Below are 13,231 nucleotides of genomic sequence, written 5' to 3' on the forward strand. Positions count from 1 at the left end.
CTGCCTCAGTTACCTGATCTGTAAAATGGGGATTGAGACTGTGAGCCTCACGTGGGCTAGGGACTGTGTCCAACTTGATTTGCTTGTATTCACAATTTAGCACAGTGCCTGGCACCTAGTAAATGCTTCACAAATGCCATGATTATTAATTATTATCACTAACACTACTCCCGGTATAAATGGGAGGGAGAACGGTATTTAGTCCCCATTTTAGAGGAAACAGAGGAACAGAGAACTTAATTGACTTGCTCAAGGTCACACAGAGCTGGGCTTAAAGGACCTATGTCTTAAGGTTCCAGGGCCGTGCTCTTTCCACTAGGCCACATTGTTTATCGATCGTTATGAGCTCAGGGCACAAATGCTAATGGGAATAAAGAGACGTGTGTGAGTGGATGGAGAATGGAAGCAACAGGAAGGACAGCCTCTAACATTGGAGTTGGAGAACACTGCAGCTGAAACAAATTTCTCTGTTGTACACTCTCTGGCCTGAAGTTGTGTTCCACCCCAGAGGGCCTAGATGTAGACGGATAGATCCCCTCATCCCCTCAGACCATCAACTCCGCCGATTCCTCACAAAAAAGGAAAGGCGGGTGAGGGTAGCCTGGTGGAAAGAGCCTGGGCCGGGGAGTCAGAGGAACTGGGTTCTAATCCTAGCTCTGCCACTTGCCTGCTGTGTGACCTTGAGCAAGTCACTTCACTTCTCTGGGCCTCAGTTTCCTCAAATTTAAAATTTAAAGTAGATTCCTCCTACTTAGACTATGAGCCCCATGTGGGTCAGGGACTATGTCTGACCTGATTAACTTCTATCTACCCCAATGCCTAGAACAATGCTTGACACAAAGTAACCATGTAAATACCACAATTATTATTATTAAAAAGGTTTGAATTTCACTGGGGCCCCACTGTAAAGCAGATCTCAGGGTTCACTGCATTCTAAGATTTGGAAAAGAAGGAAGGTGTCCCAGGATCTAGAACAGAAAGCAGGGTCACAGAAACTGTCCAAAGTATCTAAAACCTGAAAGTTTATAACATGGGTTCCCCCTGTAGATTGGAAGCTCGCTGTGGCCGGGGAATGTGTCTACCAACTCTTTCTATACTATACTCTAGACTGAAAGCTCATTGAGGGCTAGGAATGGGTCTGTTTATTGTTATATTGTACTCTCTCGAACGGTACAGTGCTCTTCATCCAGTAAGCACTTAATAAATGTTATTTTAAGCATTTAATAGTAAATTAATAATAAATATGAATGAATGCTCTCCCAAGCACTTAGAACAGTGCTCTGCACACTGTAAGTGCTCAATAAATACGATTGATTGATGGATTATTTGATATCAGGGCCCGCTGTGAGCTCAAGGCCAAATTTCAACTCTATAATACAATGCAATAATTTGCTGACTAGATGTGTTTTAATTAGCTCATGATCTACTTGTCATAAATATTAAACAAGGATCACAATTTGCAGAGGAAAATAAAACCATGTTTTGTTATTCATTAGTTCTCACAGCAAGAATATATAAATAGAGCTGCACAATTCTGTAGCTTGAGATATGCTTTCTGCCAAAATCAAAATCAAGTTCTGCACGACATGTAACCAATGGTCCTCAAGAAATTTATAAACAAATCATTGGTAGATCTCTCTTTTTATCCCTAAGTCCAGCTGTATAGTTGTTTATTGACTGTAATATTTTGAACATCCTCCTTGGCAAGAGTTTCACTTATCACTAGTTAATTTTAGCAACCGCAATGATCCGTTGACAGATTAGCTGCTTATTTCCCTCTTAACCTTTATTGTGTCCACTAAATGCTTCCCTCCTGAGTTGACTGCTTGGAGAAGCAGCTTGGCTAGTGGACAGGGCATGAGCCTGGTAGTCAGAGGTCCAGGGTTCTAATCCTGGTCCTGTACTCGTTTGCTATGTGGCCTTGGACAAGTCTTGCCCAAGATCACAGAGCAGATACCTGGAGGAGCTGGGATCAGAAATCGGGTCCTCTGACTCCCAGGCTTCTGCTCTTTCCACTAGGCCATGCTGCTTCATGATGGTATTTAAGTGCTTGTTGTTGTCTTAGGCAGTCGAGTTGTGTCCCACCCATAGCGACGCCGTGGACACATCTCTCCCAGAACACCCCACCTCCATCTGCAATCATTCTGTTAGTGTATCCATAGAGTTTTCTTGGTCAAAATCCAGAATCTCTTTACCATTGCCTCCTTCCATGCAGTTAACCTATGTCTCTGCCCTCGATTCTCTCCCATGCTGCTGCTGCCCAGCATGGGTGAGTTTTGATTTGTAGCAGATTACCTTCCACTCACTAACCACTGGCCAAGCTAGGAATGGAATGGGTAGGCCTCTGCTTGACTCTCCCTCCCATAGCTGAGACTGGTAGAGGACTGGAAACTCTCCGGGTGGGACCCCGAAGGGTGACATAAGCGCTTACTATATTCCAAACACCATCCCAAGGGCTGGGGCAGATACAAGATCATCAGGTTGGACACAGTCTCTATAAGTCAGTCAATCATATTTATTGAGCGCTTACTGTGTGCAGAGCTCTGGACTAAGCGCTTGGGATAGTACAGTGCAACAGTAAACAGACCCATTCCCTGCCCACAACGAGCTTACAGTCTAGAAGGGGAGGTGGACATTATCTTCTCAGCCTAAGTGGGAGGGGGCATCAGTTACTGTTGACGTGACTGCAGCATAAGGCTAATGCCCTGCTTTATAATTCCGTAGCCAGCCAGGCAGCATTTCCTTGGTAGCTGTTGCAATCCACCTATGTCAGCCAGCTCTTTTCCAGGGTTCTGGTGTTTCTGTCTTTGGGTGGTCTTTGGGTCAGAAACCTCCACCACTGATTGCAAGCCCCAACAGGAAGAACGGGGGCTCAAATGTAAATCTCCTGATCTCCTAAGCGGTTCTCTTTCCACTGGACCAATAATGGGGCCACTGTATGGTTTACTGTTACGGAGCTAGGTGATTGTCTTTTATTCTTTAAATTGACAGATTTGAGGAAATAAATATTGTTACTGTTCAGGATGAAGAGCTAAGTCTCCTACTGAAGCAGTGATTTCTTGTTTCGAAAATATTCCTATTCAAAGAAAGCTAACCCCTGAATTGGGGGTTGTAATCCTCTTTAGTATCAAATTGCACTGTTGCACTGACTTGGAGATAAGAATAGAATGTTTCCTCAGTCAAGTGAAGCAAGATTAGTATAGGGGCTTCTTCTCTTCCTTAATGTGAATGAAAAGATTAAAATGGGTCATGCAGTCGAAGGTATTATTGAACGCTTACTACAGAGTATCATACTAAGCACATGGGAGATAGTAGATATGATCCTTGCCCTCAAGGAACTTACAATATAATAATAATAATAATAATAATAATGTTGGTATTTGTTAAGCGCTTACTATGTGCCGAGCACTGTTCTAAGCGCTGGGGTAGACACAGGGGAATCAGGTTGTCCCACGCGGGGCTCACAGTCTTCATCCCCATTTTACAGATGAGGGAACTGAGGCACCGAGAAGTTAAGTGACTTGCCCAAAGTCACACAGCTGACAAGTGGCAGAGCTGGGGTTCGAACCCATGACCTCTGACTCCAAAGCCCGTGCTCTTTCCAGTGAGCCACGCTGCTTCTAGACTTTGAAGGAATATGACTACAATATGACTTTGAAGGAAATTTACAGCTAAGTCTTGAAATCTTTTGGAGAAGTAAATACAGTGTTTGCAAAGTTTTATGGCTCCTCTTGCTTTTTTATGATATTTGTTAATCAGTCAATGAATCACATTTAGTGAGCGCTTACTAGGTGTATAGCACTGTACTAAGCACTTGCGAGAGGACCGCAGAACAGAATTTGCAGACACATTCTCTGCCCATAACAAATTTAGAGTCTAGATGGGGAGACAGACATTAATTAAGTCCTTACTATGTTAAGTTAGGTTAAATTACTATGTTAAATGCTTACTATGTGTCAGACACTGTACTACATGCTGGGGTAGGTACAAGCTAATCAGGTTGGACAAATTCCATGTCCCACATAGTCCTACAGTCTTAATCCCTATTTATAGATGAGGTAACTGAGGCACAGAGAAGTGAAGTGACTCACCCAAGGTCACACAGCAGACAAGCGATAGATTCAGTATTGCAGTTCAAGTCCCTCTGACTTCCAAGCCCATATTCTCTCCACTGGGCCATGCTGCTTCTCTTGTGTAACATTTGAATTTTATTTATCAGGTAACGTGGTGAAATCAAATCTCTTCTTTTCCAAGTTTACCGTATTGAAAAGACAAGCTGGGGAAATTGGCACTGACCGCATTTTGAAGGATGAAATACCTACTTCCCTCTTCCTTAGATTCTGAGCCCCATATGGAACAGAAACTGTATCTGATCTGATTGCACTGTGCCCACCGCAGCACTTAGGCACAGAACGTGACACATAATAAGTCTTAACAAATACCATAACTATTAGTATCATTATTATTATTTTATTGAAAGATGGTCATCAATCAATGGTATTTATTTAGTGCTTACTGTGCACAGAGCACTATACTAAATGCTTGGGAGAGTATGACAGAAGCTCACTGTGGATAGGGAATGTGTCTACTGTTATATCGTTCTCTCCCAAGCACTTAGTACAGTGCTCTGCACACAGTAAGTGCTCAATAAATGCGATTAATGAATGAATGAACAAAGCCACAACGAGCTGACAGTCTAGATCATCAGGCTAAAAGATTTTTTTTTCCTGCCAACGTTTTTCAGGTTTATCCCCAAAGTAGACTTGGTAAGACTTTATTTCAAAAGTATCCTCTGGACTACAGTCCAATGTAAGTGGATGCAGTGTCCTATATTTAGGTCATTAAGAGCAGTTATTCTTAGGTCAGGCCGTCGGTCAGGGTTTGTGGTGGCATGGGCTTCTCAAGGCCCAAATATTTGACATTTCACTATGGATGATTCTAAAATTTGGAAAAACAAACCAACCGAAACCAACCATGTTCTGATTTCCGACTAAATAAAATGCCATTTGTGACAAAGATGGTACTTCTAGCCTTGAACAGACCAGCTTCCTGCAGAAACCTACGATCGGACATTCTGCAGTGCTGCTTCCCGGAAATTCCAAGCGGGAGGCTTTTTGATGGCGGTTCTTTCGGTGGAGTAGAATTTGATTTGCAATTTATATTCCCAGCCCAGAGGTGATTTATTAATTGGGTAAATATGGGCTCAATTAAAAGGGAAATAAACATTTGTATAATACCCTCTTTATGCTGAAAGGGAGCATTTTATGGAAATTGGAATGCAGCGAAAGGGAAAAAGATCTTGTCAGCACAATGCTGTTGGTCATATACAACGCATTCTTATGTTTCACAGATTTTCAACACAGGAAATGGGCATATTTGAAACTGCCGAATTCACAGGTTTTTCTGAGTCAGCTACAGAGGTTTTTCTGGCTTGGAAGGAACAAGCTGTGTCCAATGCTTTTATCCCAGCTTCAATAATACACATTTCATGGCCAAAACAAGCCAGGCCGCCACGTATCTGTTTACAAAGTCAACATTCGGTGGGGGGAAAGTAAGTGTCAACAGGTTTCCCTTAAAACTCCACAGGTTCCCCTTAAAACTCGATCTATCCCCTTGGAAGAATTCTACATAGGCTTTTTGACATTCAAATGGCTGAAGCCTAGGGATAAAACAGGGTAAAAGGGTGAAAGTCCTGTTGGTTCATTTACGTTTTGGGGAAATACTGCAGAAGGAAGATTAGAAGACAGCTAAATATCTATAATCCCCATGTGGGACAGGGACTATGCTCAAATGGATTATGTTATATACCGAGAAACAGCTACCATAGTAGTCTGCCCTGAAAGGAGACCAGTGGTTCCAGAATAATGGAGTGAAACTCTGGAAGAAGTTTTGACCCCATTTGATGACGAAGCACCCTGAAAAAGTGCTGCTGTGGATCAGAAAGGAGACCTGATGCAATTGCGATGAGGAGGAGGAAGAAAGTAGGAGAGTGGGTAAAGTGACTGTGCTAGAGACGCCACGTCTAAAGGAGATTTGGTAGGCCCGGAAGCAAACCTAATTCCCTAACTTCAAAGTCCCATGTGACAGAGAGAAATGGCATTGCTTGGGCTTTCATTTTTATTTCATTAACTTCCTTTTGAAGGGAAAATGAGAAAAGAAGGTGGTAAATAAGGAAAATATCGCTGCAGTAAGAGGTGGAACAGTCCTATGTGTTCTTGAGCCCAAAAGATATAAGGGGTTTCCAAAAAGCAACATAGAAATAATGGGGATGAAAATTTCAGCTCTTTTAAGTTGATCAATAAGTGGTATTTATTGAGTACTTACTGTGGGCAGAGCATTACATTGAGCACTTGGGAGAGTACAGTATCCTTGGAACTTACAATCTAGCTCTTTCCTGAGAAAATGTTGTTAAAGTTAACCAGACTTGATCATTTGGAGCATTTGATATTCACCCCACCCTCAGCCCCAAGGCACTTATGTATACAGCCATAATTTATTTCATTATGTTAAAGTCTGTCTCCTTCTCTAGACTGTAAGCTCACTGTGGGCAGGTAATGTATCTACCAACTCTTTCGTATTGTACTTTCTAAGTGATGAGTACAGTGCTCTGCACACAGTAAGCGCTCAATACATACCATTAATTTGATTGATTTAAAAATTCAAGTTCTTATTCCCATTTTTTAACATGCTAACCTTTGGCCCACAAAAATGTCTGACAGTTATGGAGTATTTAGATCAATCAAAATCAAATCCAGATATTTTATGGCAACCACGAGCAAGAGAAGGACAGATAAGTCAGATCTTCTCACCGGAATCCTTCCTAGCAAACCTTCGGGGGGGTCGGGAGGGATGTCTCTGAAAGGCTTTTCATTTCTGTCTCTAAAATTAGCTTCCAAGGTATACTCCATGACCGTCTTTAACTTCAGTTGTTCTTCCTCATCTCACTACCTTTCCAAAAACCTTTCTGAATAAATGGAAATAATTTTCGATGTTTATTCCCTATGCTGAAAATAGGGCTATTTTCCTTAAAATTTCCTTCATTTCTAGCAGAAATCAAGTTTCCTGGTGGACTGAATTGAAAAAAACAAAACTGTTCCCCAACCATGGTTTGATTCATAAAGATTAATGGTTTTATCGCACGGACTCACGGTCATTTTCCCGCTGCGGTTGGCTTCCTCCCGTTGTGCAAGCGCCTGCAGGAAAGGGTCTTTCAGTTCCTTGCCGGCACTGCTGAGTGTCCTGCCGGAGGATAAAAAAAAGATATGTAAAGCAATAATTGCCACAGAGAAGATCTAACCATCTTTTAGGATATTGGAAGTGGTGTGGTGAAGTGGTAGGGCGCCGGCCTAAAAGCCAAAGGACCCGGGTTTGAGTTTGACCCATCCCGTTAGCTTGCCGTGTGACTGTGGGTGAGTCACTTAACTTCTCTGTACTTCAGTTTCTCCATCTGTAAAATGGTGATAATAATACCTGCCTTGTCCCGCTACGTGACAGGGGAGTTGTGAGGGTTGTGAGAGGACTTTGGTAATAAAAGCACTATAACAAACAATTTTGTGATGCAGCGTAGCTTAGTGGAAATAACATGGGCTTGGGAGTCAGAGGACATGCCTTCTAATCCTAGCTCCGCCACTAGTCTGCTGTGTGACCTTGCGCAAACACTTAATTCTCTGTGCCTCAGTTACCTCATCTGTAAATTGGAGACTATGATTGTGAGCCCCATGTGGAACAACCTGATTACCTTGTATCTACCCCAGTGCTTATAACAGTGTTTGGCTTAGAGTAAGCCCTTAACAAATGCCATAATTATAATTACTATAATGCTTATTTGTCACCCTCTCAGGGTCACACCTGGAGAGTTTCCAGTACTCTTCCAGTGTCTACTACAGGAGGGAGATTCAAGCAGAGGCATATCCATTTCATTCCTGGCTTGGCCAGTAGTTAGTCATTCATTCAATCATATGAGCACTGTACTAAGCACTTGGAAAGTACAATTCAGCAATGGATAGAGACCATCCCTACCCAACAACGGGCTCACAGTCTAGAAGAGGGAGACAGACAACAAAACAAAACAAGTGGGCATCAATGCCATCAAAAGAGATAAATAGAATTACAGATATATACACATCATTAATAAAACAGAATAATAAATATGTACAAATATACACAAGTGCTGTCGGGGGGAAAGGGGGCAGAGCAGAGGGAGGGAGTCGGGGCAGTGGGGAGGGGAGAAGGAGCAGAGGAAAAGGGGGGCTCAGTCTGGGAAGGCCTCCTGGAGGAGGTGAGCTCTCAGTAGGGCTTTGAAGAGGGGAAGAGAGTTAGTTTGGCGGAGGTGAGGAGGGAGGGCGTTCCGGGCCAGAGGGAGGATGTGGGTCAGGGGTTGAAGGCGAGATAGACGAGAACGAGGAACGGTGAGGAGGTTAGTGGCAGAGGAGCAGAGGGTGCAGGCTGGGCTGGAGAAGGAGAGAAGGGAGGTGAGGTCGGAGGGGGCCAGGGGATGGGCAGTTTTGAAGCCAAGAGTGAGGAGTTTTTGCTTCATGCGAAGGCTGATAGGCAACCACTGGAGATTTTTGAGGTTGGGAGTCATGTCCAGAGTGTTTCTATAGAAAGATAATCTGGACAGCAGAGTGAAGTATAGACTGAAGCGGAGAGAGACAGGAGGATGGGAGATCAGAAAGAAGGCTGATGCAGTAATCTAGTTGGGATATGATGACAGATTGTACCAGCAAGGCAGCAGTTTGGATGGAGAGGAAAGGGTGGATCTTGGCGATGTTGTGAAGGTGAGACGGGCAGGTTTTGGTGACGGATGTATGGGGTGAGTGAGAGAGCGGAGTCAAGGATGACACCAAGGTTGCGGGCTTGTGGGACGGGAAGGATGGTCATGCCGTCCACAGGGACGGGAAAGTAAGGGACAGGACGGGGTTTAGGAGGCACGGTGAGAAGGTTAGTACTAGAGGAGTGAAGTATGCGGGCTGGGTTGTAATAGGTGAGTAGCAAGGTGAGGTAGGAGGGGGCAAAGTGATGGAGTTCTTTAAAGCCAATTGTGAGGAGTTTTTGTTTGATATGGAGGTGGATAGGCAACGACTGGAGACTTTTGAGGAGGGGGGGTGACATGTCTTGTTCACTTCCTTCCTCGTGACTGGAACCCCTTTCACTTCTGACGGACTACTGGTCTCCTTATCTTCAAAGCCCTTCTGAAATCACATAACTTCCAGCATTTCTTTCTTATCTGCCCAATTAATATCTCCTCTACACCCACTTCAGCACTTCCACACCACTTAAGCACTCGGGTACTTATGCCCACTTGTATCACTTATGCATACATTTCTATATTCCTCCTCTATCAAGCAATCAGTGGTATTTATTAAGCAATTTCTGGGTGCAGAACACTGTAATTTCGTGTCTAGTTCACCCACCAGATTGTAAACTCTTTTAGAGTAGAGCCCATGTCTGTTACTGTCGTTCTTCATGTAGGGTTAGTGGCAGTTTATACAGAATTAATTCCCTGAACAAGACAGACCAATGGTCTTTTCTAATTTAGCAATTTCTGGGGAAGAATTTCTGCAAGTTTACCACAGTAGAGTCAAAAGTTCTGGGCTGAAGTCAAATACAGAAATACAGCTATTATATTACTTATGTTTATGTAAATAAATTCATTTACATAAATATGTTATGTTACAGAAATATATTACATATAACACATGTATATATTACATAGGACAATTTCTTGTGGTATTTAAGTACTTATTCTGTACCAGGCTCTGTACTAAGCGCCTGGGGTAGATACAAGTTAAACAGATTGGACAAGGCCCATGGACCCACATGGTGCTCACAGTCTTAATTCTCATTTTACAGATGAGGAACTGAGGCACAGAGAAGTTGAATGACTTGCCCAAGGTCACACGGCAGACATGTGGCAAAACTGGGATTAAATCCCAAGTCCTTCTGACCTGGGGCTACTTGGGACTTCACTGGAACAGAGGAAATCTCAACTGGTGGAGAACACGGGGTAAGGAACTCTTGAACTTTTAATGTACACTATTATTATTTAACTAGGTTTACTGAACAGGCATTGACTTGAGAGGTGGTGTTTAAATCAATATTCGAAGAGGACTGACTTCCTCAAATTGCTGAAGGAGGTCCCATGACGGAACCGTGGAATTGCAAGGTTTGCTTTATATGCAAATACTCCTGGTGTTTTATTTATTGCACCTCCTTCAAGAGGGAGGCCAATGGAAAGCTAAACATTAAAAATTAGGTTTAATCATTAGCTAGCCAGTTATATGTGTAATCCTATTAATGTTCTTCTCACTACACCTGCTGTTTAATCCTTTATTTTTCTCAGAAAAGCTGAAAGACACCTTACGTTCCCAAAGGTGTAGTCTACCCTTAGAAGAAGGTGCTGTAAGATCATCACAACTTTTCCTTACTTCCCCCGTCATCATTCATGAATAGAAACAAAAGCCAGGGACAGAGGTGACTGCATGGAATTATTCCTTTTTAAAGTGCGTCTGCTTTGTAGGTTTTGGGTCTCTTTTGTGCAGCCGCCACTTTTGTTTTCCACTGAGGAATTTCAGATTAGGCATATTCTGGAAACAGGCAGGATGAAACGAACCATTAGACTTCTGAGAGTGGGAAACAAATCTGCCTTGTTGCTACGGGTTAGGCAGTGTGGCTAATCTATCCACCCAAAGAGCTGGCCAGTGGTATATACAAGTCCCCTATGCATGTATTGCACAGTGATCCCGTCTAGTGATTAAAGATACTATGAAAAGCAGTGCAGCCTAGTGGAAAGAGCCCGGGCTCGGGAGTCAGAGGTCATGGATTCTAATCCCGTCTCTGCCATTGATCAGTTGTGTGTCTTTGGGCAAGTCTCAGTTTCTGTGCCTCAGTTACCTCATCTGTAAAATGAGGATGAACACTGTGAGCCCCACGTGGGACAACCTGATGTCCTTGTATCTACCCCAGCGCTTAGAACAGCGCTGGGCACATAGTAAGCGCTTAACAGATACCGTTATTATTATTGCAGTCGTGACTTTTTCTCCAGTTACTCCCAGGAGTTTGGGATGGTCTCCGTCTTTCAAGGAAAATGCTGAAGGACTCAAGTTGTAGGAATAGTAGGACTAATAGTAGTAAAAATAGTAATACTAATAATAGTAGTAGCTGTGGTAATAATAGTTGTAATACTGATAGTTGCAGTAATAATAATAATTGTAGCACTATTATTATAATAGTAGCACTAATAATAGTACTAGCAGTGGTAGTAATAGTAGTAGCATTTATTAAGCACCCGCTTGATGTATTCATTCATTCATTCAACAGTATTTATTGAGCGCTTACTATGTGCAGAGCACTGGACTAAGCACTTGGAATGGGGATATTCATGATTGTCGATGGGTATAAGGGTCCGTGGTGAAGTGCATTTCAGTTGCCAGTAAATTACGGAACGAATATTAGGAAAAAGCTGTAAGCATTTAGAAAGTAATGGTTCCATTGACAATTAGCCGAGTTTATATAAAGAAAATGATCCTGCCAAAGCCAGCATTTCTTTGGCCCAATTATAATGTTAATTTAATACATGTGCTTAGTACATAATGAATTTCTGCTTGGATTTGGTTGTGAGGATTACTCTAGGGAAAGAAAACTGAACCAAAAGACTCACTGAAAAAAATAATTGATTGCACTGAGTGGAAGGAGCACATAGTATGGCGTGGTGTAGTGGATAGATCCCGGGCCTGGGAGCCAGAAGGTCATGGGTTCTAATCCCGGCTCCGCCACTTGCCTGCTGTGTGACCTTGGGTAAGTCACTTCAGTTCTCTGGGCCTCGCTTCCCTCAACTGTAAAATGGGGATTGAGACTGTGAGCCCCACATGGAACAGAGACTGTGTTCAACTTGATTTGCTTGTCTCCACCCCAGCCTTTAGTACAGTGCCTGGCACATAATGAGTGTTTAACAAATATCATCATTATTTTATGCTAGGTTTTTAAGCTGAAATCAAAATAGCAGCAACTGAAAACACTGGTATGGGTCACGTCTTTGATGTTGAATGGTAAGATGATATATAATGTATGGAAAGAAAAATCTGCACAATAATCAGCAGCATTCAACAAATACCTACTCTGCTTTTAGACTTACAATCTTCTAGACTATACACTAATTCTGGGGAAGCAACATGTCTACTAATTCTGTTGTACTCTCTCAAGCACTTAGTACAGTGCTCTCTACATACAATAAGCACTCAATAAATACCACTGATACTATGTGCAAAAGTCTTTTATTGGGTGTGGATCAGCAGATTTTGGATTTCTGCTTTTGGGATTCTCCTTCTCATTGTGCTTATTCCTTAGATTGAGCTCCTATCCTGCTGTAGATAGTTGCAGGTCTTCTTTAAAATCTGCCTGATACATTTCTTGTTTGCTGTAAGTATTTTGTTAATCTGAGACATTTTCATTGAACCAATTCAAATTCCCAATTCATTTCACCGCCCCTTGTCATGACGCAATCACTGATTTTTATCGGCCACAAACAGAAATTAAACCAGGCCCTGAATTTGGATATCCAGCAATACACCATTAAATGATGCACAGACAGAGATAGAAAGCAGAATAAAGAAAAAGTCCCCATGGCTTTCAGGAGACTGTAAAATGGAGTGTGATTGATACTAGGGATTAATAATAATAATAATAATTAATAATGATTATGGTACTTGTTAAATGCTTATATGTGCCAAGCACTGTTCTAAGCACTGGGGTAGATACAAGTTAATCAGATTGGACACAGTCCCTCACCCACATAAGGCTAAGGAGGAGGGAATAGAATTGAATATCCATATCACAAATGAGATAACTGAGTCACGGAGAGATTAAATGACTTGCCCAAGGTTACACAACAGATAATTGGCAGAGCCAGAAATTAGAACCCACGTGCTCTGACTCCCAGACCCATGCCCTTTCCACTAGTCCACGCTGCTTCTCTGTCCTTTCAGCAATACTGGCTCACAAGGATAGGATCTTACTGTAAATACCAACATTTTAGAAAACCAAGAACAGTCGTCTTTATGCTTTTCCTTCTGTGTCCCTTGGATGTGTTTTATTTGTGCCTCTCTGTCTCCCAATCAATCAGTCGTATTTATTGAGTGCTTACTGTGGGCAGAGCACTGTACTAAACTCTTGGGGAAGTACAATATATCAATCAGTAGACACATTCCTGTACCTTCCCATTTAGACTGTGAGC

At 42.5% G+C, this 13,231-nt stretch overlaps 1 protein-coding gene across 1 annotated transcript in view; it reads right to left on the reverse strand.

Moving 5' to 3' along the window:
• CFAP299 (cilia and flagella associated protein 299) overlaps positions 1–13,231 on the reverse strand; it is a 138,899-nt gene that overhangs the window by 82,405 nt on the left and 43,263 nt on the right. The window contains exon 3 of the mRNA XM_029072966.2: positions 7,149–7,239. Within this exon, the coding sequence (XP_028928799.1) occupies positions 7,149–7,239 (91 nt within the window). The remainder of the gene's footprint in view (positions 1–7,148; positions 7,240–13,231) is intronic.

This window comes from Ornithorhynchus anatinus, chromosome 10 (assembly GCF_004115215.2).
Source record: "Ornithorhynchus anatinus isolate Pmale09 chromosome 10, mOrnAna1.pri.v4, whole genome shotgun sequence".
In the NCBI taxonomy this organism is placed as follows: Eukaryota; Metazoa; Chordata; class Mammalia; order Monotremata; family Ornithorhynchidae; genus Ornithorhynchus; species Ornithorhynchus anatinus.